Source organism: Corvus brachyrhynchos, unplaced genomic scaffold, assembly GCF_000691975.1.
Source record: "Corvus brachyrhynchos isolate BGI_N302 unplaced genomic scaffold, ASM69197v1 scaffold352, whole genome shotgun sequence".
NCBI classification, from domain to species: Eukaryota; Metazoa; Chordata; class Aves; order Passeriformes; family Corvidae; genus Corvus; species Corvus brachyrhynchos.
Genome location: NW_008236631.1, coordinates 1 through 25258, shown reverse-complemented (window position 1 = coordinate 25258; position 25258 = coordinate 1). Strand labels below are relative to the sequence as shown.

The following is a 25258-nucleotide window of genomic DNA, read 5'->3' as shown; positions in this document are numbered from 1 at the left end:
CATAATGTTCTAAATCCATGTATCTACACTGAGGCATGATCTGATGGATTGTACCAGTTATTCCCCCAAACATTGAAGATGGGCATGTATCTGAGGGAAAGCATACTTTATCCAATGGATTAGAAAACAAAAGAGGTTAAAGCCTAACAGTGCTTTGGGCACAGGATATTTCACGGTGTGTCACCAGATGATGTCAGGGAGTCGGCAGGTTGCCTCCCCTTGTAAAGTTAGTGATTAAAGTGTTAACCGGAGCCTCCTGGAGGTGGAACCGTGACTAAGGGCGGGCTCCTGTCAGCGCTTGGAGAAAGGAAAGTGGTAGGTAAATATTCCCGACGTGCACCGAGGTGCGGGGAGTGTCCTGGGCTTCCAGCATTCCCAGTTTGTTAGGCAAAATAGTAATTAAGAGCTCTGTGGGTCCCATGCAGCAGAATAGGTAGCTGTCCGCCAGGGCCATGCTGCCATGCCTCTTCCAGGGCTCAGGGAAAGGTATGTGAAACTCGTCCTGTGCTTCTCCTGCCCGGATCGCACGCCCGGGTAAGTGCAAAGGAAGGCTGGAGCTGTTCTGCTCGCTGGGTAAGCTGCGATGTCGGGGGAAGCAAGGTCCTTCGCAGCGACCCGGAACTCCAGTCGCACTCCTCTGGAGTCATTTGGGTGCTGGAGGGAAGGAGAAATGCTTGCTCAGAAATGCTTGTTAGAAGTTCCTGAAGGGTTTGCGTGAGTCAGTTGTGATTAAACGGGCGGGTAACAGGTAGTGCTGCTCGTGCCCGCGGCCACGACCCCGCAGTGCCCTTCATTCGGTACGGGTGTGATTTAGAAGTGACATCGGTGACCTTGTGCGCTCTTTTCGGCGGCTAAAAACGGCCTGTGCCGCTCGGCTGCGAACGGAAAGTAACTTCTCTTGAAATGGGGTAACAGAGTGTTTGAAAGTAATGTGTGCCGCTCTAGCAATGCCTGAGGGGAGGGAGCGTGTGCATCTGCCTTGTGACTGGGAAAGTTAAGGGGCCATATTCACGTAAACCAACTTACTGCTGTTTTTGTCAAATCCCGTTCCGAGCCTGCCTGAGCAGAGGGCTTATGCTGTGATTTGTACTCAAGTAGTGCTCCTAATGCTCTGTACTGAACAGCTAATTTTTAAAATAAAGTGTGAAGAAATCTGAAAGCCCAAGAAAAAAACCAAAGCCCTTGTTTTTAGCGGGGAAAACACAATTGTTCAAAGTAAATACTTTATTTTAAGTACCACCTTTTTCTATGGTGGTAGGGACATCTACCTTAAAAAAGAAACCAAAGAAAGGAACATGAAGTCCCATAACTAGAGTATGTGAGTAGTAAAATTATTCTGCTGATACTGAGTTTATCTATCTGAACAAATCTTAAATTCATCTTTATAGAAACCAATCACGATCCAAATATTTGCTAAATACCAGACACTTGTGAGTTCAGAAGATGGCTCAGCTGGATATGGTGTTGTGCCTATGGTGCAGAGCTTTGTGCTGTACAAAATATTCCATGTGTGTGTAGTTGATAGCTGAGTTAACAGCTCAGCCTTGTGGTTTCTAGAAAAGAAATGGAAGAGGTTCGCCCTATCCTGACTTCCTGTGGTTTTGGAAGCACTGGGTCAAAATACTTAGAGATCTTTGTGGAGGTTTCTGGTTTTAGTTTCTCTAGCACTGGTAGGGGCTCCCTGTAGCATACTGTGCTCTGCGGGCCCTGTCTTAATATATGGATGCACCAAAAGCACATCCAGGCTGTTACGCAAATTGAGGTGCTGCCTTGCTGCTCCTGCTTGGCTCATTTCTGGATCTCGGGTGCCCCTCTCCTTCCAGTCCTTCTCTGCAGCTGCCTTTTTTTATCCTTGTGTAAAAATCCGTGTAGCCATTTGCTCTTAACTTTTGCTTTGTCATTCCTGCACTCCACTGTCCCTGGTCGGTCCCCTTAAGCAAATGACTTAAATATCACTGCACTGAGTAAAAGGTAGCAAGTCCTCTTATCTGCCTCTGCACTGAGACTTGGACTTTTTTTTGGGAAAAAAACCCCACATTTCAGGTAAGATATGAATCTTACAGACAAGTACAGCTCATTACCTTTGTGAGATTTGTACTGTGCACTGATGTGTTGATGCTCTTGCAGCTTTGAAATGTGCAGTGGTCTGTTTTCCCTTTGCTTTTCCTAGACTCCTCCAGTAGTTGCAGTGCACATCTAGAGATGCTCAGTTTGCAGCTGCCCCAGTTTTCATTTCTCCCTGACTTTCCCTTTGCTTTCCTTTCTGTCTTTCACTACGTATTTCAGGCTTCAGTCTTCCTCCAAGCATTAGGTTTCTACTTGATTAAGTCTCAGGCCAGCAGTTTAGTCCAGCCAAGATCCCACTTTCTGGGTGTAACCTATCTGAAAAAATTCTGCACTTCTAGTCCAGTTTAACATAATGGTGAAGACACCTGTGTGATACCAAGTAAGTCAGGAGATGGCTTCGAATAAATGACACAGGCATATGTATGGTTGGAGTAGCTGGAAAATTAGCATGGTTTGGTTAGTTCAAACCAAAGGGAGCAATGGAAATGCATTTCACTTCTGTTTGCTTCCTCAAAAGGACTACAGGGAAGTGACATGGAAAGCAGCAAGATAGCAGGAGGTGATGGAAAATCTAACAGCTTTGTAGATTTAAGGAGCGGCCATGCAAATATCCTGACATCTGTTGTGTCAGGTAATGGTGCTGGGGAAGTCACTGCATGGTGGCAACCCACAGGTTTAGGGCTTGGCTAAAAATAGGGGCTGTGAGAGGTGTGCAGCCAGGATGTGCCTGTGGGAAGAGTCCAGGGAGAAGAGGTTCATCTCTGGAGTGAGCTGGTGGTGTGGAAGTGTTTGGTACAAGGCTGATAAGCAGAGCAGGTCACATAACTGAGGAAGGCGTAGTGAGAGCTGTGCTTCTGCCCCAGCCACAGGAGAGAAGGCTTTGTCCTGGATATTGGGGCAGTGAGGGAGAGAAAGAGAAAGGGGTTGGTGAAGAATTATGCCCATCACCACCTACTCTTCCAGTTAGCTTTGTTTTCAGCATTTTAATGGCACCTGGCTGATTTAAAATCTGTTCAAGGTGTTTAAGGCAAATAATTTACTAGGAGCCATCCACTGTGTAGCAAAACACAGTGTTCATCTCTTTTTTGTGTGTGTAAAGGTCACTTCTCTCCATATGCGGAGATCAGCTTTTTCTTTCAGATGAATCAATTTAAGGCCAAATTCTATAGAAAAGAGTGCAGCCACAAGCAGTGAAGTGGTGCTGGAGCTTTCCAGTGTTGCCACTCTACAGTTAATAGAGGTGCCTTGGCTATCCACTGCTCTTAACATGTTGTTTCCTGACAGGTGGGAGGAAGCTGAAGTGTATATTCAGTTTTTCAGGTGCCAAAGTGCATAAACTCCTCTGCATCTTGTAAAATTGGCTTGAAATTACACTGACACAGGCAGCTGCTTCACTTAGAGGTCTTAAGTAAATCACATAAAATCAGATTTCAAGGTGTGGCCAGTGGTTACTGAAGTCATTTCAGAGACAAAAACCCAGCAGTGGTGTACAGCAGTGTACTCCTCACACACAAACTCATGTCTGTACAGAAGTCCCTGGGCTTGTTTGGCTTTCAGGTATGTTTTTGTCTTGATGGATGTTGCCCAAAGGACAAAGGGAGTGCTGCTTCTTTCAGCGAGCTCCTGAGAGAGCCCTGCTAGAAACCGCAGCTGCTCAGGTAAAGCTCATTTTGGTAGTGCACTCTGGGTTTAGGGGTTGTGAAATAACTTGTTGTGTATTTTGTCGGGTGAAGATCATGGTTTTTATATGCAAAACTTCTCATTTGTCCACATATGTTGTTTTTTAGAAGCTGTTTATCTATGATTATGGAAAATTGGTGACATCTAAAAAAGCAGCTCAGTAGTGCAATACACGGAGGTGAGATGTTTACTCTTTGCCCAGCCATGATCTGTTCAAGGTTGAATGTTTCCTAAATTGGTTTTTGGAAGTCTGCTAGTCATTGGGACTATAGACAACCGACTGCTCTGCAGATATCTTTGACCAGGCCCTGTCCAATGCAGTCTGAAATCAGATTCAAGTCAATCCTCTGGCTTAAGGGACAATGGACATTGAGCGCTGTCAGCCAAATTCCTTTGCCTTCATGCCCAAATAAAAGAAATGGAAGTGGAATGATCAGCTTCCCAGGCAGTCTTTGGAGATGTTACTGCTTGTCATGGGATTCTTTGAGGGTTTTTTCGCCGCCGTGTGTGATGCCACTTGTTCAGTTAACTCTCCTCAGTCTGCCTTTTATTCTAGTACCTGAGGGTGAAGGAAAGAGCCTAGACTACATAATTAAGCTTGCTGAGGAGTGCGCTGTTGGAGTCTTGTGGGTCTGGCTCATTGCCTGCATAATAGGCTCAAATCCCAGTGTGGAAATCTGTGAATTGTATTGCTACGTCCCTGAAATTACAGTCTTGTTCTCTCTTAGCTATTCCACCTGCTTTCTTGGGGTGCTGCAGGACACTGCTAATCATCAACACTCCTTCCCTTGCCTGGTTTTAGGAATCTAGATGAGGGTGGTTCGCTGAATCACGGTGTGTTCCAGTGACCCGGGGTAATGCTCTATCCATAGTGGACAAAGGGATCCTGACCAGTACATGGGCTGCTGTCTCAGACTGCTAACAACTCAAGCATAATCCTGGAGTTGAAGTAGTCCTAAAACTGCTTGAGAAAGTCCTGGTAGATGTAGTACTTGGGATTTAAGGTACTGTTATATACTGGATGGGAGTGGCTTACAGCTTTTTTTATTAGGAGTGGGAAATATTTGGGTATTAAGGCCAAGTATGAAGTAGTCAAAATATGGTGTAGTGAGCCATCAGCTTGAGTGTCCCAGCCTGTTTCACTTGGCCAGCTAAAGCTTTGTTGCTTGATTACTATTCCATCTTTTGTAGTAACAGCAGTGGATATATTCACTTTTTTTAACTTTTTGTTTAGATTCATCTCTTCTGAGTAAATGAAGAAAGTGACTATGAAGGCGCAGCATCTGCCTTCTGTTTTCATCAATGAAGAGAAGTTCATAACCAGGTAAATTATTAAAAACCTAAATATTTAATGACTTTTCTGCTTTCTTTCAAATTATTCCACATTTATTCCTTGACAGGGGATCCTGTAGAGAACTGGGCCTGTAGCAGCAGCAATCCCTACCACTTACTTTAACCTGTTTCCAGAAAAGAGTTGGCCTCTACATGGAATTAAAAGAACAGAGCATTAAACCTTTGGACCTGTGGTTTTTGTTCATTAAGGAGAACAGCCCATCTAGAGGATTCTGAAATAAAATTACAAGTTAGGGAAGAAGACCTTCCTGTCTTGGAAATCTGTTGGAATTGGCCATAAGTTCCAGAGTTGAGCTCTGCCTGTCTGCATCCTGGGGTTTGGCAGCCCCGGATTGCAGGGAATCTGTGCAGAAAGACCTTTGGGCTGCCAGTTCTCTGCTGTGGTCAGAGGAAGTGTCTCTTTCACCTACTTGTAAAAAAGCTTGGAATTGCACTCTAACTGCAGTTTGTAGGATGCTTTTCACAGTTCAGTCTCCCTGGGAGGAATTTTTCCTACTGCTGCCCCAAACTGTGAGCCACCTGGCATTTAGCTCCGTCCCCTTTCTTGCAGGATTATTTTTCCCCTGTTGGCAAGAGCACAGGAGCTGGAAGAAGGGCCTCTCTTCTCTCTTCATTTCCATCGCTCTTGGTCTTCCCATGGGAAAGAAACTACCTGTAGAGTCAACCAGGGAGGGGGTACTGGAATTTCTCATGCTGCAGTAGAGATTTGTTCCTGAATCCTGATACTTTGCTGTGTGGCCTGAGCAATGCTGTTTTCTCCCTTTTCAAGGAAGGGTGTCAGGGCTTTGCCCAGAGCACACAGGCAGTAGATGCATCACCCCCTTTCTCTTCAAGAGTTGTTCCCTTTACACTGCTGCTAATTTGGAGCTCAGTGCTTTTGTGTTGGAAGTAATTAATGTGTGTGAACTTGGCATGTATTTCTTGGTTTGGAAATGTACCAAGTGAACCAGTGTCTCTGGGGTTTTATTCCCCTATGTATTTGCCTGTTCGTGTGGTGAAATGTGGATCCTGGTTGAGACCTTTCTGCATGACAGCCATGGTTTAAACTTTCTTTGCCTTGCATAAAGAGAAATAAGTGTTTCAAGAACCACGGACATTCCATATGCACTCAGGCTTGCTTCCAATGCAATTTCCAGACTATCAGCCCTCATCTATTCCTTGAATCTGCTGTTACACTACTTCTCTTCCAGTTCTATCCTGCGAATCTTGCTGATGGGGCAAGCTTGCTGTTTGGGAATTGCACAATGGCTGGATCAAAAGGCTGACCAAAGCATGTGGGATGATTTGGCTGGCTGAACTGCTGCGTCTCCAGCATAACTGCCATAAATATTCACGGATTGTGTGTAGGGCTTGGGGGAGGAGAGGGCACAGGTGAGCTCTCCTGTGTTAGTGTTTCCAGAGAGCAGTCTGGGCTCTGTTGTGGTTTACCACTGGGGCACCTGACCTTGCAGTTCCTTTGTGTCCTGCTTTTGCTACTGAAGAAAGTGGTGAATCTGCAGTGCATACTATGTTTTTGGGGTGAGTTGTTCTGCCAGTTAGTTGGCTTTGGTTTCCATTAATGGCTGTGTTTGGATGTTGCCACAAAGCTGCTGTGAAAATAGACTTGCAACACAACAGCTGCTGATTTTCCAGCCGCCAAACTCAGCGGAGATGGCATCTGTCTCTAGGTTAGGGCAGCAGGAAGATGTGTTACAGTAAGACTCCTCCTGGAACTAGGCTGGTGCACGTATTCCCTTCTGGGGCAAAAAGAAGGAAAATGGTTTTTTCTCTTATGTCTCCACTACGCAAGGACAAACAAGTCAGAATGAGCTGCTGTTAAATCTCTCCCTCAGGGCTTTTCTAATTGTTTGCGTGGTTTGTCACTGTTGGTTGCACTAATGCAAGCCTGAAACCTGAAAGATTTACTTATGAAAACTTCTGAGGAAGGCAATGGCAAGTTTTTTTAGACAAGGCAAGAACTGTTGTGAAAATCTTGAGAGCTTTCTCTGAGAAACAGAATCTGCTTCAGAGATGACCCTTACCAGACCACTTACTGCTGTTAGTTATGATTTTATTTGCCTTTGCAGACAACATGGACTAAGAGTAATAGGTGGGCCTCAGAGTGTGACCCAAGTCCTTACATATTCCTAATCCATCTTCAGGGAGCTCACCTTCCCAACTTCCTGCTTGGAAAAAACTTGTGAAGTAACAGCTGTCAGTAAAATGGTTGCCAAAGGCTGTGAAGTAGAAAGAGACTTGAGTCTGAAGCACCTCTCGAGCAGGATCAGCAGGTCTGTCACAACATCTGTCAGACAGAACTGCCTATCTCCTACTTGCCTGTTAATCATGAATTGCATCTGGAGCTTGCCTGTGTACGAGGCCAAGACGTGCTTCATCTTGCTTACCAGTAGCCAGCATGATCAGAAATGGGCTTGTATCTGATTCATATCCAAGTCTATTTGCACTCTTTTTTGGTGGGATGACCTGAATACAGTCCCTCACAGTTCATGAGACACAAAGAACCTGTAATGAGCTATTTCAACGCAATGGAAAGAAGGGGTTTTGCCACCAGTATTCTGAGGATTTAAGACCAAAGTGAGTTGAAGTAAATGTTGAAAATCCTTGTTTGGAGTCCAGTTGATAAAGCTAGTTAAAAAATATTTTTGTGTGTGGAATTGCAGTAATGTAAAGTAAATAATTTACATTTACAGAGAAGTAGCAGGGAATGCAACGAACCTTGAGTTTAGTGGTGCAGCCCTTGTCCTCATGTTACCTGCTAGGTAAAAGCCCAGTTGATCTTTTCCCTTCTCACCATGGGAAAAGGCTCACTAAGCAACAGGACACTGTCTTGTTTATTAAGTGGAGAGGGGAGGGATAGGTATGCCAGGGAAAGCTTTCCACGTTCATGCTCTGCATGGCCCTCTGCCCCAAGCACAGCATGGACATGTTACCTGTCCTCCTGGCTGTCCCTGGTTCCCTCTCTGGTGTCTGGGCAGCTGGGCCCAGGGGAAGGCCATGTTCCTAGGGCCTGTCGCCATGTTGGGCTGTCAGTTCCTCTGGGGCACTTCTTTGTTTAAAATTGGTGGAGGAGTTGTAATAGTGTTTCTGATGGTACAGGGGTTCTGAATAGCTTCAGCAACTCTCTCAGGAACGTGTGGTGCAGAGCTTGTAGGCGCTGTGTATTCTCTCTGTGGGCCTGCTGTTCAAGAGCTCACACAAACGTGGAAATAACGGGCGCTATTTGGAAACAAACTTGGTGTCTTCACACGTGATGGCAAGGCAGGACATTAAACCAATGTAATCATTAGTCCATAAGGAAGAATTTGTACACTTCCATGGAGTTGTTCCCCATGGTTAATTACCTCTGCTGGTGGGAATTGCTTGCTTGAATTACAGTCTGAGTCATCTTTAAGTGGTGTGGTGAAGAGTGTTCCATTCTTGATGACCTTGAAATACATTTCAGTTAATTCTGTCATTGTTCGGCCCTCCTTAGCCTGAGCTGCAGCTGGTTTTTTGTCTCCATGGCTCCTTGCTTCTTGGCAGAGGTTCTCTTCATCTCCTTCCTTTCTCCTCTCAGCAAAGAGTTGGTGCAAAGCTGTTTGGTTTCAAGCAGAGGGTAATAGGAATGTTAGACATACTGTAGATGTTTGGAAATAAGAAGAGTATCTGAAGCAATATTGAAAGCGAACGGAAGCCATCATGCAGAGAAAATAAAGTGTAGCCTAGTTGAAAGTAACCTGCAATATTGGTGCATGGGGATATTGTTCTGTTTGCTTCCTCCTCATGACTGCTGCAGAGGTGCAAAGTACAAGCTATTCTGGGGCAATATTATAAAGGTCATGTGAGACTGACTAATTAATTTCCTCTGGGTTTTTGAAGAAGCAACTTATGAGCAACCCTGTAGTTTGACAAAACTTTACTCTCAGGAAATGATATCTTGGTCATTAATAAACCTATAGAAGGATGCAGTGGGTAGCACAGGTAGCACCCTGCCACATACCACCTGCATTTTACAGAGATGTAAAAAAATATTTTTTCATTGTGATCTTCATTCTAGAGAGCAGCTCAGTTCTCTTCTGAAGAATTACAACTCTTACTATTCAGATCAAGAGAATCTGCAACTGACATATAATCAGGTAAGGATTTAGGGGAGAGAAACTTCACTAATCTGGACATACCAAAGTAGTGCTCTCTTCTCCTCACAGCACTGGACTGCAGCACTTGCTGTGGTGGTTTTATAGCATGACATGTTCCATCTAATATTATAAACCAGAACTGGTTTCCTGAACTGAACTGGTCAGCTGCAACTTTGGCTGGTTTGGAAATAGCTCAAAACTGAGGTTACATGTTCTCCAAGTAATCTGTTCCAGGGCTGTGTCAGCCTGGATTTCACTGTATTCCTGTTACTTTGAGGGGAAATCAATTAATTAGTTGATTATTTTTACTCAGTTATTATGCAGCACTCACTATTTTGCTGTTTTTCTCCAGCGAGAAGGAAGCACACCATTCATTGAAGGGATCCTCTCGATATTTTGGGGAGTGCGGCATCCTATCCGATTAAAAATTCAGGATGAGAAGCAGATACCCTCTTTTGTAACCCTGAAGTCAACAGAGAACGTGGGTTTGTTCCCTAGTAAAAGGTAATGTATGAACTTCCCTAAGGAAGCTAGCATTACAAGATAGCTCATGTTGTGGCTTCAAGGGATATGGCTGGCTGCACTGGATATCCCAGATTCCCCAAAGGCCATGGTGGTTGCTGTACAGCAGAGCCTTTCAACAGCTTCTTCTGGGCAGAAGGGTGTGTGTTTGTAGCAACTGTGTTTGGCCTTCAAGCTGAGGAGCTGGAGGAGGCTGCTCTTTGTCATGGGAACTGACTATTCCTGTACAAGGACTGGGAAATGGATGTATATAAAAATATAGGAAAAGACCAAAAAAAACCCCTACATTTCCATATACTGGAATATATACCATATATACCATACCTGATACTGGAAGCCCCTGAAAGGCCTTATGTTGGTGCACACACTAGAGCATGAAGCCAAAATCTGGTAGGTAAGTGCTGAGAGACTGTGTGTCCCATCTTACATTCCCAGGTATGTCAGGTGTGGAACCATTGCTACTCAGGTGAAGTTCAAGCCAGGGAATGAGTACTGGCTTTGTCTGTGTAAAATTTAGTGTAAAACCCCCTTAAAATGCCCACAGACTAGCTGTTCCAGCTGCTGCCAATGACATTTTATATCCCAGTGTGTTGTGCTCAGCTAATACAGGTACTCAGTGTACTTTGTTTTGAACGCTGTTTCCCCCGCCTTGGTGGGTGAATTTGATGAGCTGAATCTCTTTGAGTCTTGTAATACAGAGGCAGAGCCAATATTCACCCTGAATGACTCCCTGATAAATTGTGTATTGTGGAGTTTATTTTCCTAATTACTTATTGTCTCAGATTGCATGTGGGAGGGACATGTTGGAACTGGGGATTTAATTCTGCCATCTTTGCAGCTGTGGAGTTCCAGTAAAGTCTTCTTCCCCATCTCTGGCTGTTGAAATTGAGGGATGAAATTTGACAGGAGTAACTAGGAAAGAACCTGAGTTTTAGGCAAATCTGGCTCTCTGTTTACCTTGACCAGGTCTGCTGGTGTGGGATGCATGTGGCCTGCAAGGCAGTTCTTAAAAAACTTGTAACTGGTGGAAATCTGTATCCTAAAGTAAACATTAACTCATGATCCCAGAAATGTGGGGCTGCCCTGACATGCCTTAAGGTATGCAGAGCAGCTTGGCTGTCTGATCTTAAATGAACTTGGTAAATGTGTGGAATACAACAAAGATCTTGTTTGGCATGTAAATTGGGGGTAGCTGAATATTTTTGGGAAAAAATATATTTATATATATACACACATGAAATTTATTTTTAATATTGCCCTACAAATTGGTTTGTTCTCAGTTTGACGTGAATATAGTTTTTCTGACAGGCTGGCTGGAACTTCCTGCTCTCATACACAGCTGGTTTGGACAGCACGAGGGGCTGTGTATAATTTAACCTGTGTAACAGACCTGCATTCTGTGACTATTTAAACAGCAATATGTGTGTTTTGTGTGCCTGCCTGGTAGTCTCTGTGTGATTAATCCAGGGTGGTGCTGTGAAATAGATCAGGAATTACTGCAAGTTGGTTGTTATGTCCTGGTTGATGTTCAACAGGTTCTAAATTGGATGTGTTACATTTGGGATCCCTGGTCATACTTTAATATCACGTTTTAGTACCTGATTTTATGATGACTTAAACTAAAATTACCATGCTGAAGTATGTAACTTGAGCGGGGATGGGAGTGTATTACATGAACCCTGGCCACAGAATGAACTGAAATCACTGAGTTAATGAGGAGCAGTCAATGATAACTACATGTTTGGTCTTTCAGGGGAATGACTCGCTGGGGAGAATTTGATGACCTCCATCATATTAGCGGGGAGACACTCAAGTCTACTGAGGAACAGCCAGACCTTGAGCAAAGTTAGTGTGGGTGCTCTCATGTTAACAAAAATTTCTGTGTTCTGTGAGGGTGCAAAAGGAATCTCATACATCAGGCCTTCCCTACCAGCAAAGGGAAATCTCTTTCTTCTGTGTCATGTACTGCAAGCTGGGTAAACACCTAACCTAGGCTGGTTAGGGCCAACATTGCTGTGCAGGTGACTTGGTGAACAGCCAGTGGGAATGAGCTGTGCTTTTATCCAAGAGATCATTCTCAAGGGAACAAAATAGCAAACTGCAACCACTGCAATCAACCTATTCGTCGTCGTATGCCTATGCCTTGTTCCTTTCCTGCTCCACACCTCCCCCCCGCCCCCCAAATAAATAAAGAATGAAGCCCTTCACCAAGAGCCTCCATCCTCTGGGGGTGCTGGCAGGGAGTGGTGAGCAGCTGCACATGATGCTGATGTGGTTTTAATTCTGTCCAGGTTATCCATGTTATGAAAGTCACACGCTGAAGTCCAGGAGTGAGCAGGAGCTTGACTGTGCCACCCTGCCCTGGACCAGCAGTGATGCCACAGCTGTGCGGAAGAGGACCAAGCTCCCTGCGATAACCAGGACAGGAGTAGAAACTCACAGGTTCTCAATCAATGGCCACTTCTACAATCACGAGGTAAGAATTTTTAGGCTTGGCTTTGTCACCTGAGGGACGGGGAACCCTCTCCAGTGAGTTTTGCCTCATGCTCACGCCCTTGTGCGCTTGTTCTTGTTCCCCAGACATCAGTTTTCACTCCGGCTTTTGGATCAGAAACCAAAATAAGAATCAATAGCCAGATGAGAACCAGACAAGTGGTAGAACAGTTGCTTCGTAAATTTAAGGTAAGTCCGCTGGCAGGAGGAAGTGTGGCCATGTTCTGGAAATGTTTGTTCCGCTGTGCACTGCAGCACTGCGGGAAAGATGGGGAGTAACTGGGCAAGGATAGTGTGTGGAGTGGAGTGGAGAAAACCCGACATGGGCGATTTTAAATGCATGGGTTGGGTTTATTTTACCTATGTTCCATGGCTCTCAGAGGCCAGAAAAGTTACACTGGGTGCGTGGTGTGCGGCGAGCGGAGAACTGCAGAGCGCTTCTCTCAGCTCCCGCTCAGGAGCGCGAGCGCTGCCGCGCTTCCAGCGTTCCCACGGCAGGCAAAGGCTGCTTCATTGTCCCTGGCCGTGCTGCCCTCCCGCGGACAGCCCCAGGAACTGCGGCTTGCGTAAAACGACCGCGAACTAGAACGAGTGTCTGGGACATGTTTCCTCTTAGAGCCAGGCATACGGAAAGATGCAGAAAGTTAGAGTTAAAAGTACTGCTCAAGGTCAGTGCCATACTGTCTGAAACTACTTTTTTTTTTCCCTTGGAATCTCCCTGGAACCATCTCCTGCCACCAACATTATATGTGGTCACAAGTAGCTTTGCCCTTACTGCTGTATATTTCTCAAATATCTTGATATTGCATGGCTGCTTAGTGTATAATTTATACGTTAATGGTCTTAAACTTCCCATTTAACTTGCCTAGAGACTTCACTGTTGCAGAATTACTTCCTGTAGTTAGTAAGACTTGGGAGTGTCTTGGAAGGAAAACTTAACTTCTAGGAGTAATAAGGAATGGAATTACAGAGTAGGGTGTAAAGTTGTAGGGAATAAGTTGCAAAGTAAGTGTTCAAAAGTCTGCTGTTTTCTGAACGTGGCTCAGGCACGAGGGTAGGTCACAGGGGTTTCCCCCAATGGCAACATGAATAGCAGATCTGCATGTGATGGGAGAAGTAAGCTATATGAAGTAGTTAAGGATGCTGCCGGGAAACCAGGCAGGAAAGATCTGGGGTTACAGTGTATTACTGGTTTGGGCAGAGTGGGAACGTAAGGGTTAGGGCTGGCACAGGGACAGTGAACATGGCAGCACAGCTCAGATCCAGTATCTTTTAACTTTTCTACAGACAGGATCTCTGTAACAGACTTTGATCCAAATCCCTGAGCTGAGACACGCAGGGAAAATGTGCTGAGAGGGAAATGCTGGGGAGGTCTGTGAGTCTGAATGGACTTTCTGTTGTTTCACAGATAGAAAACAGCCCCCATGAATTTGCACTTTACGTTATCCATGCATCCGGAGGTAAGCCAGCCACTGCTGCCTGATCACTTCATCTCTGATCATCCTCTATGTGTGTGTGGAATGTGTCCCTTGGAGTCACAGGACTCATCCCAGGCCTTTGTCCTCGTTTGGGCTCTCTGTGTGTGGTGTGGCATTTTGCCTTCTCCAGGGACCCTTCAGAGATGTCTCCTCTGGAGAGGAAAAGCGGAATAATTGTGTTGTGAGCCCTTTCAGCTGACAGCTTTGGATTGCATATGCTGAGTTCAAAGTACTTATTGTTCAGTGGAGAAAGGTTACTTCCATAGCAGTTTACTCTTGCTTTTTCAGGAAAAGGGAGATTTGATCTTTATTAATGGGAACACCTGAGAGAATAGGAGGGAACTGAGGGGGAAGGTACCTTTAATGGGACAATATTAGGGACCTGTTAGGTATATGGTAATTGCACTTGAGTCAGTATGGGATCTGTGTCAGGAAAAAAGGCTCATGACTGCAGGAGGTAGATAGAGCCCCTGTGGGGTGTTCCATGTTTCATGACATTGCTTACAAATTCCAGAAAAGAAGCAGTTGAGAAGTGGAGATGTTCCCTTGCTGCACAGGCTGCTGCAGGGGCCTTCTGAGAATATTGCCAAGTTCTTTCTCATGGATGGAGATGTGGAGGAGATCAGCAGTGATGTACGTATATCCTCATTTCTTATAGTCCATGGAATTTTTCTCAGTGACCATAGTTAGTAGTGCCTTTCTTGTCTTCTCCCTGTTAGGTTGCTCAGTACATTTCATTTCATCTTCCCTTTTTGGAATCGATTCTGCACAGAATAAATGAAGAGGAGGAGCAGGAGATTCAACAGACAATTGCAAGGTAAACAGACATAAAATGAGGTGTGTCAGAGTCCAGGGGAATCTGTACAATTGTGGCCTGGCTCATGAGGAGAACATATGGATGTAGCAGAGTGCAAGTAGAACACTGTGATGGGAAGGCTGAAGGGATTGGAAGGGTTTATAATCCTTTCCCTATCCTGTTGATCTTAAAGATTCCAGAATTAATGCTGACTACACATAGAGTGGGGTCTTCAGAAAATTTGAACCCTCAGGGTAACTTCTGTTTATTTTGTTTGCTGTTTGCTTTCTGAGCCTTTGACTGGTCACTCAGCTTGTACTTGCTGCCGTGTGTTCCAAGGGAAAGGATAAATGCAGTACACACATGCTGCTATTTAGGTTCTGTAGCATTTAAGCCACATCAGTGCCAGATGTCCCTTCAAAACTTGAGGTGAATGACAGGAATCCCGCTGGCAGTAGCTCAAAACACCCCACAGGTACAGGCCAGAGGGGCTCCCATATTTGTGAGCATCTGAGTCCTGAGTCCAACAGCACCGAGAGGCTACAGCAGCCATAGATCTGTGACTGGATGATGGGCTGATAATCATGTTGAATCAAAGTGTCCAGGAAATGTTTAGAAAATAATAAACTTGCCTGTGTTGGGAAAGTTTTCATTGCCATTTGACCAGCTCATTGGAATTTGGGTTGAAAGTTTGCAGAGGTTATTTAAATGCATTCTCCCTCTCAGGTACCTAAGAGAGAAGAGCCTGATACGGCAACACCTTCGCAGTCGGACTGTTAAAAAAACGGAGACTACGGTATGATGGGATGGCCCCTCGGGAATGCCTGGGCTGCTGAAGGGCAGTCCTTGCTGCTGCTTTCTGTGGGCTGGGACTGAGGAGTGCTTCAGCCTCCGAGTGCGCAAAGCGGGGAAGTCTCTCCTCACCATTAAACAACTGCAACTGCCCCCACTCATGCAGCTCTGGGGTGCAGGCTGGAACCACCTAAGGAGATGCACTACATCCCCCGAACAACAGGTGCTGAATCTGACCCGGAACTTGGGGGAAAAAAACCCTGAAAAGCCCAAGGCTTTAAACCCTGCTGATGTGTGACCTGGTACCAAGAGGCTGGCGCAGAAAAATATTGCAATAACCACTGTGTTGATAGAAAATATGCAAATTAAGTATATAGTTATCCCTCTATTAGAGAAATACTGAATTATATTAGCAGAAAGCTTTTCAGTAGAGCCAAGTGGCAGAAGATATTTATGTATTTAAGACTGCAGGTAGAATTTTCACTTAAGTTATAAAATATCCATGCAAGATGCCTGAAATCCACTGGCTTCAGGCTGGTGGATGCTGAAACTGCCTAAGCTTTGAGCTACTGTTAGAAAAACATAACTGGAAACCCTCCCACTTAGGAGCTGCGCAGCTCTTTGCAATGACAGGGAATTTATCCCTGAAATACCTAATGAACTGCAAAGTAAGAACTCTGACTAAACACACTAGACACTGTTGGGTCCTGAAAGGCATCTCAGTGGTTTTTGTAGTTGGAATAAATGGTTGTCTTCCTGCCTATGTTTTCTGTTTGAAAGGGAATTGAGAAGTGCTTAGTGAGAGGCTGCATGTCACAGCCACAGAGGATTGGGCTCATGGCCTCCCCATGGATGCAGTTTGGGTCCAGCCCAGCCCCACGCCCGGCGCAGCAGCCAACTGTCAGGTCCTGTCTGGCTGAGTTGTGTTGAATATTAGAGCTCAAATTATAGAGATGTAAATAAAATAAATCTGTGCACAGTTAACTGTCCTCCTGCAGTAATTTGTTGTTTTTACTTCATATCTGTGACTTAACCTCAGCTGCCTTTGTCTTATGCAGGTAAGAAATACTTGTGAGGGAGGAAAGGAATGTGCAGAACATGCGGCCTAGAAATTATGTGGAGTAAATCAAATTGTAAAACTTTACACTGCCCAAAATCACGTTACTGGGATGTGAATTCAGAAAATAAAGGTCAAGGTGCTGATTGAAGCTCCTCAGGTTGGAGCAAGTGTGTTATTTGAAAGCAGTTTATAATCCTGCCTAGGAAAAATATTAGGGGCAAGGGAGTACAGAGGGCAGAAATAAACATAATTCACAGTTCAGAGGTAGGGATTAAATGACAGTTGCCTTCCAGCTGTAAATGAAAGTTCCTTGAAGCAGCAGAGTGTGCATCCAAGTGTAAGTACTGGAATATTAAATAATTTCTTGCACAGCCCATGTGGAAAAGAGGTGTTTCCAAGCAGGTTCTCCAATCCCCTGGATATGTCCACTCTTCCCAAAATAAGCCATCTTGCCACCATCTGATGTTAAAGACTTGAATCCTTCTCATTTCCCTTGTCTTGCTGAATTGGGACTGAAAACTGCTGGGAGCCAACTCTGGGACAGGACACAGACCTAATGCCATTGGCCAGGATTTTAGGGTGAGTGAAATCATGCTGTGACTATTGTGGGCTTGGTTCTTTGTGGGTGCTGTGTGGTCTAAATGAACCATTTCTGACACAGACAAGAGCAGGAGAAGAATTTATTCCAAAGTATTATGGGACATTCAAGGAAACACAGCAAGGACACACAGGTGACAGAGGAAATGGGGGTCACTCAAGTTTGGACCCCAAGCCATTAATCACAGAAACAGTGATTACCATCTGTATCCTGTCTGAATTTGTACATTTCCCTGCTGACCAGGTGCTTCAGCAGTCCCTGTCCTGTCCTTTCTGTGACATTTTACTTAACTTTTTTTTTCTTTGTCACCTTACTTGGGGTGCCCAAGATAATCTTTCTCTGTTTAAAGGCAACATTACAACAAGCCAGAGCAGGCCATATTGGTGAGTTTATATGCTGTAGTTCAAGGCCAGCATTACAAAAATAATTATTCAGTGATTGAAAAGTAATTTATAAGTGGCTACAGGCAGATTTTCTCTAATTTGATCTCATTTGCACTTACACTTCATAAGCTTAGGATTTTAAATGCCTTTCTTTGTTTCGGTCTGTGACTATTTGGGGTAATAAAATTACATTGCATACCAGAAGATGGTGGCCACAGCCAAACCTTGAATTTCCATCACTTAGCTGATTGTTTCAGTGGATTTCCTTATGAGGATTCAGCCTCTCTGTGTACTAAATGTGGCTTTTTGTCACTTGGTTTGGTTTACATGCTCCCTGTGCAGTTCATGTCACTTGTCCAGCGAGGACCTTCCCATGAACTGTGCAGCTCCTTACGCCGACAGCATTTTCTCACTCCTTTTGATGAGTTCTGGACCCTGGAAAAAAGGAAAATCACTGGGAGCAATAGTGTCAGGAGGGTGATTGATACGCTTGTGACATGTTCAGTGCGGTGCTAACGGCAGGTCCTGTCCTATGACCTTGGCAAGGTGTACACAACACTGTGTGCAGAGCACAGACACATTCATCACTGTGAATGCACACTGGTTTTCTGTTCAGCTGAGGTGGCCTTAGATTTGGTATTGGTCAGAAAAATACCAAAATACAGTTCTGGTAGGAAGAGACAGTAGAATCCTTTGCAGATGTGCTGTTCAGATATATCCAGAGGTGAAACATTTTTTATGCATAAGAGAATTCTTTCCATTTTATAATTTTAAGCCAAAACTTGGGAAAAAAGATAACAAAGGGTCAGGGATGGTTTGTTAAAGCTCCGTTAAGGAATACAGTAAAGGGAGGGACATGAGAGAAGTAGGGAAAAGCGGATTTACTGCACGGTAAAGAGGAACCAAAGCAGTTTTGGGGTATGAAGTTCGGCGGGCTGAAACAGCGGGGGCAAGGCAAGAGGGAAACAGAGGCAGGAGGATAAACAGGGAAAATGCTTTGATCTAAAATGTGGATGTACCCTTTCCCTCCCTGCTGCAGAGGAACTTTGGCTGGAAACAGAAGCAATACCTCTTTCAGGAAGCAGGCCTCAGGGTTTGCCTCTCCGCAGCACTGTTCCCTCATGGCACTGAAGGCGGCCGTGATGGAGCCCAACTGCTCTGGACTGATCTGGGGCTTGTATTTGAGGAGGGTGATGAGCATCCTGCAGGAGAGCAGAGCTCTGGGAACTGGGAGGGAAGCACGTGCTCACGGAACTGCCCTCCACGCCAGGCCAGCAGCCCCCCACCCCATTCTGTTCCCACCCATTGCCTTCCCACAGCTCTTCGTCCTTAGTCACCACCCAGATGTGGATTTCTGCCAGGGAGCAAAGCTGGCCCTCTTCCCCTTTGAAATGAAACATCATTGTCTGGTTTTGGAGTGTTCCAGAGAAGAAAGAAGGCAGGACGCTGGGCAAGAGGAAGGCAAGCAGTGCCAGGGGTAACAGCAAACCATCATGTCTTACTCCTGCTTCCTGTGCTGTAACTTTTCCTCTTCCGTGGTGCACAAGTCTCCATGGAAAGCAAATAGCCCTGGAGTCAAGGCCAAGGGCACATAACTCTCATCAACCTCCAGTTTTCCTATGCACGGCCTCCTGAAGGCATAGGAGCTGCTGCAGCAGCGGCAAACTCCAGGATTTATGGGGTCAGCCAGGTGTCTCCTACAGATTTCCCCAAGCACGAGATCCAGCTTTATCAAGAGAATGAAAAAAACAATGTTACAACATGAATTTTTCATTTTCAAAAATCACGGAAACACACAATGCTCACAGTGAAGTTAGGGTAAAAGGAATTTAAAGCTTGTGTGTAAGATAGAGAATACTTTATATTTGTACTTAATGCTGGCTTATGTCGGTGCAGAAATGGCTCTGATTTTTTGCAACAAGTAAGATCCAGAACCAAAGGATAATACTCACATTTTCCTCAGCACAAGGCAGCAGCTTGTCCTGGCCCACCTGGCAGCATTTGGAGCCGATGGTTGTCATTTCCTTGGTGAATTTGATCAGCTCTGCAGATGTCAGCTGAGGCATCTTCTTGGTGAAGCTCATGAGGAGCCTGAAATGACAGATTTTGTGATACTGGTGTTCTTGTTTCACCAGGCAGCAGTGAGCAGCCTCTGCCTTCCCCATGGGATGTTCCAGCCCAGCCCCATGGAACACTCCTTAGCACAAGGACAGGACTGAGCCTTGAGTTTCTAAGCCCAGGTGGGCAGCTGTAAGACTGCCCTGTTTGTGTGCAGCCAAATGTTTCAGCAGTGCCTTTAGCCTGGCCTGTGAGACCCGCGCGGCGTTACTCCAGCCTGGACTGTGCCCAGCCGGAGCAGGGTAAGGAAGCATAGGAAACAGTAATACTCGTTTTGGAAATAGTAATCTCCTTTCTCATTGTAAATGTCGCAGCTTGTCTTCATGACACTTTCTGTTTCGTAAATATGTTTCCTCAGTTCTTCCTCCTGAAAAAAATAAGTGAATTTGAGGAGTCATTGCATCGGGGGAATGCAGGATGTCCTACTGCCTCCTGATCAGGCCTGAGTATCTCCAGCTGCCTCTCACCTGGTATGGACCACCTGTTTTTAATGCCATTTCTGTCTGAAACCCCTGTAAACTGTCTGTGGTAAATGTCCACCTCCAATTGCCACCACCTACTGAATTTTGTGTGGCTGCTGGAGGGCCAGGTCTAAGACACAGGGCAGCTTCTGATTTCAGGTGTTGTAAGGCCACTGTCCTGATCTCAGACAATAACCGTAAGTGCTTCTTACATTTGGGAGGGGGAACTGGCATTGGTCAGGAACTCGAAAGGGAGCAGGGACAAAAGAAGTGGTAGTGTTAGCTCCATCCCTTTCCCTCCATCCATCCATGTTAAATTGCTTCACAACTGAAGGCTCTGTTGGTGCTTTTCCCATTTGGGAATCAGTCAGACCTTGCAGTATTTGCTGAGCTGTGGCCCTGGAGCAGGGATACTGCCTTTTTAGTGATGGGGTGACATGTCTGACCCCCTCCACGTGCTGCGAGGAGCCCCAGGGCCCACTAGCACCCACCCCTCTGCTGAGGCAGCCGCTGGGAGCCCCAGGCATGCAGCACTCCTGTAGCAGGTCCTCGTAGCCTTTGCCAATCCTTAAAAGCATCTGGGCAGAAAATTCGGGGTGTCTCCTGGAGTATTCATACAGAAACCTGCAGTATGGGGAAGATCAGGAATTAGGGAGAAGCCAAAACCACTGCCCTTGGGAGGCCGGGGATGGGAAGGACAGCAGGGACATTTCAGCGTAGGTTTGTCTGATGGAACGGGGACAATTTCACAGAGGAAGCCTTGTGCTACCTGGCTAAGTGTGTGTCTTTTTCCTGGGCAAAACGTTCACATATTCCTTTGTCTTCAATAAACTCCCTGACGTGGGGGGACAGGTCTGCAGGTTTGTCATCATTTTCCACATGAATGATGCATTCACTCCTTTGTAACAGGGGCCGTTCACAGCACTGCTGGATCTTACTGGACAGGATGTGCTGGTTGCTGCAGACATACTGCAGAATGTCTTCCTGTCAACAGAAAAGAAAAGAAGGAAATTTTACCAGACTGTGGTCTTTTTCTTTTTTTTTTTTTAAATCAGTATTTTTATCTCCATTTTAGAGACAGAGAAGGTGATTTTTATGCACTTTTTAATGGCTTCATGGCGAGAAAAGCCAGTTGGGAAAATCAACCACACTATTAGACCGAAGAGTTAAATTCCAGTTTGGCAGAGCAATCCATACAGCAGAGGAGGAAAAAAAATCTGGAAACAGTAACAACAAAAGCATTAAATTTCTGCAGCCACACAACGATGGAAGGGCTTTACCCTGTCCTGCATGCAGTCCAGCATGTCTCCGCGGCAGCAGTCCTTGTGCATGTCAGCCACGTCCATCACAAGTTTGTGAACAGTGACAAAATCAGCTTTGGGGAATTTCTGGCTTATCTGGGTAAGTTTCCTACAGGGAAGGAAAGTAATTATTGTTTATATTTGAAGTGGGAGATTGTGCTAGCCATCATCATTTCTGTGTGGAGACGTTGTCTAACTTTCGTCACAGAGAGATGTGATTGGTTCAGACTTGGGATTAGATTTTTGGAATCTCATGGCAGTTTGTAAGGAAATGGCGATGCTGCCACACACAAATCTGAATTCCTAATCTGTCTTCCTTATTAGATGGTGACCTGCACACAAAAAGGACAGGGCTGGTACTTCAGAGTCACTGAGGAGGCACTCACAGCTTTATTCCTAAATAATAACAAACATGGGGAAAACTCACAGAGCCTTTAAGGTCCTTTCTCCAAACTTCTTCAGGATTCCACATGTGTGTTCCTGCCTCAGGGCATTTTCTCTTACTGGCTTCACCACCTTCGGTGTCTGATAGAAAGAAAATGCAGCCATGAATGTGGAAGAAAATACAGTAGTTCACATTGAAACTACAGTGGTGACAGTATTTAATTTTTTTTTTAACAGTGGAAGTAAAATGCTGTACGAGTTGCAAGCAACTGTTGTGCTTGCTGTTTAGTCACCAGCATTTATTAAGTGCTCTGTGAAAAGAAAGCAGAACCCTTCAGACAAGAGTTCAGTGCTTTTAGCACAGGGGAGGAAATGGTCACCAAGGAGCTCCAGGGCAGTCTGATTTTGGTTTGTGCTTAGCAAGGTAAATTCCAGTATCAGGCTCAGATGTTGAGAAAGAAATGCTGGTATTTGTCTCTCAGTGTTTGCGTAGTTGCACATCAGTAACCGAAACCCCTGTCATGGAGTACCTGTGTCTGGAAGCATTCCTCCAGGTGCCGAGAGGGGCCTTCCGCACCTCCGCAGCACCTCTTCATCATCTCCTCATACCGGAGAGCGACTGACAGGATTGTTGGGGCAGGCAGGAAGGGATGCTTTCTGGAAACTTCGTAAGTAAAACTGAAACCAGAGAAAAACAGCTTTAGTTTCAGTTGATACTAAAATTATAAAAGTAACAAAAGGATGAAGGCTACTTAAGATATTGTTTTCCTGACATATCAAACAGTTGCGCAGTGTGGGTTTGTCTCATGAAATTTTGATGAGGCTGATGTTTTCCTGGGAATTTAAGTCTCAAATCCTGCCAGTTCTGGCTTAGAGGCAGCACAGCTCCTGCTTCGCTTTTAATGACTAAAGGGAAGCCCTTGGTTTCAGGTGAGTTCTTTACACAGACTACAATAAACTGGGCCAGAATAATGTCGCTTGGAGATAAAACCAAAGCAGCAGGTGGCACAACAGGCCTCACAGAATGGCAATTACAGCTGGACAAATTGCACAAGTAATTCACATTAGGAAGAAACATTAGTATGAGAGAGACTCTTAGGCTGGACTTTGTGGTTGCTGCTGCATTTTCTGCCTCCAGCCCAAACTGTCACATCCATGCATCCAATCTAGGATTTATTACTCACTATGCTGTTAATGGTTGCTGATGCTGTGAGTAGTTTCTGCAGGCAGCTTCGGCATCTGGCCTTTGCAAAGGAGGGATGAAGCCTTGCGAGAAATTTTTCAGGGAGAGGAAGCAGTCATTTCTTTCAGAATCCTCTTTAGCACAGCAGTCAGCAATCCTGGGAAGGTTTTTCTCCTGGCATATTGTATCAAAGAAAATCCTGTCCTGTGAAAAATTAGAAGTTCACCTTTATAGATGGGAGAAAGAGTCCACAAACCAAACCTGCACACGTGGGGAGGTCACGTCTCAGAGTAATGGATTCACGCCTCTGGAAAAACTCATGCCAGGGCTCTGCAATGACAAGTCACTTCTGGGAAGGTTTACCACACTGGAAACATGACTGAGCTTACCAGAGGCTTCAGGCAGTCGGGGCTGTCCCTGGCTGCCGCCGCACAGCTTCTGGCCAGGTCTGTGACCCGCTCGGCCATCCCGGCTGCTCTCCTGAACGTCCCTCCTGGCACGTACTGGGCAAACATGATCAGGGCACTGCGGGAGGAACACGCTCCATTAGATCTGCTCCTGGCCTCCTAACAACTCGTTATGGGCCTTGCAGGTGAGAGGCAGTGACAGGATTTGTATCACCCCGGCCAACATCGGGCTTGGTGCACTCGTTCCCAATGACAAGGTTGTGCAGTGGCAGCAAATCTGCTTTACCTGGACAACTTACATGGCTTTAAAGTTGTTTTCGTGCAGCTGAGAAAAACGTTGACCAATGCTTGTTTTTCCCTCTGAAAAACAAGATGATTTCAGTAAAAATGTTTACTAAATGCTTCATTAAATACCTTTTTATTTCGTAGCTCAAGTGTCAGTAGGCAGGGAAAATTTCCCTTCCATGCACTCCGTCTCAGTAATCCCTGCCCGTCCTGCATACCACAGAGATTCTCATGGACTTAAGAGGTTGATCACACCAGATTTTTCCAGGGAGAGTTTTGCTGTATACCTTTATCCCTTAAGAAAATCCCCACATCCAACTGTGGCTAAGTGAGCCACCAGAGAGCCACGTGGGCCGAGTCAGCCAGCAGTGTTAAACAAGAAATAGAGAAAAAAGATGAGAGATCCTTACCTACATCCCGAGAAGTTCTAGGCAGGGCTTTGGCTACTGTAAGGCTCACCAATAAAACAGCGTAAAGGATTGTTCTCCAATTCATTCTGTCAGATTTTGGCAGGGACTTGGGGTGAGCTTGCTTTATCTGTGAAAGGCAGAAAGAATTAAGGGGAAAGAGTTACTTTTATCCTCCCCCAAATGATTCCTGGTTAATCAAAACCCTTTTACTGTCAGATTTCACATTAACCCTTTGGGAATATTCCCACAATAATTAGACATGCCATTATTTGCTCAGGATGATGAACTGGCCATGTTATTGCAAAGGAAGGACCTTGAAAATTTTTTTTTTCCCCCATAAAATTTAGACAAATAGGCATTTTCTCCTTATCACACCTCACACCAGAAGTTTAAACACTCCTTGGGCTTTTTGTTGTGCACACTGAACTCATGTACTTACAAATTGCTCAAAGGTGATTGCTGTGCAGAAGGCGACTTTGGAACCGATCAGTGACTGGAAAATCCCAAGTTCAGCTGTTATCCTGTTATTTCTGCACTCCTCCTTGCTGTATAAGCTCTCTCCTGCTCCCAGCTCCCAAAGAGTCATGGGGAAAGGCTGAATGAGGTACCCCACGCACATTTTTGCAGCATTGATAATTACCATCAAAATGTCTACAAAGCTTGGAACAAAATCAACTCCAAAACTGTAGAATGAGGGGAAAAATTCCAGTTATTACAGGTATTTTACTGATTTTTAAAAAAATGTATGCTGTAAGCATCAGGGAGATAAAAAGACAAATTTTTGGAGATAGAAGTTCTTTGAAGAGCTGCAGGTATTGTTAACACAGAGGTAGATGGGCAAAGACTATTTCCACATGCATGATCATCACAGAATGTCAGGCTGGTATGGGTTGGAAGGGGCCTTAAATCTCATCTCATTCAAACACCCTGCCAAGGGCAGGGACACCTCCCACTAGACAAGGTTGCTCCAAGCCCCATCCAGCCTGGCCTTGGACACTGCCAGGAATGGGGCATTCATTTGAATCCTTTAAATTCAGTGTCTCCAGTGCCTCTTTCCATGCTCAGCAGGATGGGTAACTGCTTTTCACTTTTCTTGGAAAACCCTTGCCACTCTTGGGATGGCAACTGGGCTGTGTTCAGTGAACACTCACTTGCAGGAGGGAAATGTGTGTGAAGTATTTAACTGGAAAGGAGTGTGGCCAGCACTAGGAATGAGATCCAACGGAGAGCTTAGTCCTCATTTAGAGTTGTCATCATTTTTTAAAGAAAACATGGTTCATGTTTGTGTTTTTACATGGAAATGTAATGAAAGGAAGGTGGCTGGACTTTATCTGAACACGTGTTTTGGAATATGTCTTGTTTTAGTGCTCTT

General features: G+C 45.1%; 2 protein-coding genes and 1 long non-coding RNA gene across 6 annotated transcripts; 2 read left to right on the top strand and 1 right to left on the bottom strand.

The window, feature by feature from the left end:
* The first annotated feature begins 325 nt into the window (after window positions 1-325).
* Window positions 326-16418, top strand: RASSF6 (Ras association domain family member 6). Of its 4 annotated transcripts, XM_017726659.1 has the most exons (12): window positions 326-534; window positions 3855-3925; window positions 4982-5071; window positions 9137-9215; window positions 9568-9719; window positions 11491-11582; window positions 12029-12213; window positions 12318-12419; window positions 13639-13690; window positions 14223-14341; window positions 14428-14525; window positions 15231-16418. In XM_017726659.1, the coding sequence occupies exons 3-12, from the start codon at window positions 5001-5003 to the stop codon at window positions 15304-15306; spliced, it is 1026 nt and encodes a 341-aa protein (XP_017582148.1). In that variant the 5' UTR covers window positions 326-534; window positions 3855-3925; window positions 4982-5000; the 3' UTR covers window positions 15307-16418. The 4 variants fall into 4 exon arrangements, with proteins under 4 accessions (XP_017582148.1, XP_017582151.1, XP_008642535.1 ...); XM_017726662.1 differs by lacking the exon at window positions 3855-3925 and having other exon boundaries at window positions 326-486; XM_008644313.2 differs by lacking the exon at window positions 3855-3925.
* Window positions 16419-17020: 602 nt separating this feature from the next.
* Window positions 17021-25252, bottom strand: LOC103624976 (alpha-fetoprotein-like). The gene is made up of 15 exons (XM_017726658.1): window positions 24326-25252; window positions 23887-24013; window positions 23491-23551; window positions 23174-23309; window positions 22786-22988; window positions 22132-22279; window positions 21645-21742; window positions 21197-21326; window positions 20686-20900; window positions 20408-20540; window positions 19725-19822; window positions 19290-19428; window positions 18840-19063; window positions 18407-18539; window positions 17021-17772 (listed from the first exon to the last, which is right to left on the bottom strand). Exons 1-15 carry the CDS (start codon window positions 24527-24529, stop codon window positions 17728-17730), a joined length of 2094 nt encoding a protein of 697 aa, XP_017582147.1. The 5' UTR covers window positions 24530-25252; the 3' UTR covers window positions 17021-17727.
* On the top strand, window positions 19612-21151 carry LOC108444804. Its single transcript, XR_001859506.1, has 3 exons — window positions 19612-19697; window positions 19814-19925; window positions 20992-21151. It is a non-coding gene; the product is annotated as an uncharacterized LOC108444804 (long non-coding RNA).
* Window positions 25253-25258: the final 6 nt, after the last annotated feature.

Excerpts from the sequence above, each read along its gene's own strand:
- LOC103624976 (XM_017726658.1), bottom strand. The coding sequence starts at position 24,529 with ATGGTAATTATCAATGCTGCAAAAATGTGCGTGGGGTACCTCATTCAG. Across the intron at positions 24,014-24,325 it reads CAATCACCTTTGAGCAATTT|ATAAAGCAAGCTCACCCCAA; the intron begins GTAAGTACATGA and ends TGCCTTTCACAG. Across the intron at positions 19,064-19,289 it reads TGCCTTGTGCTGAGGAAAAT|CTGGATCTCGTGCTTGGGGA; the intron begins GTGAGTATTATC and ends CTCTTGATAAAG.
- RASSF6 (XM_017726662.1), top strand. The coding sequence starts at position 5,001 with ATGAAGAAAGTGACTATGAAGGCGCAGCATCTGCCTTCTGTTTTCATC. Across the intron at positions 13,691-14,222 it reads CGTTATCCATGCATCCGGAG|AAAAGAAGCAGTTGAGAAGT; the intron begins GTAAGCCAGCCA and ends TACAAATTCCAG. Across the intron at positions 14,342-14,427 it reads TGGAGGAGATCAGCAGTGAT|GTTGCTCAGTACATTTCATT; the intron begins GTACGTATATCC and ends TCTCCCTGTTAG.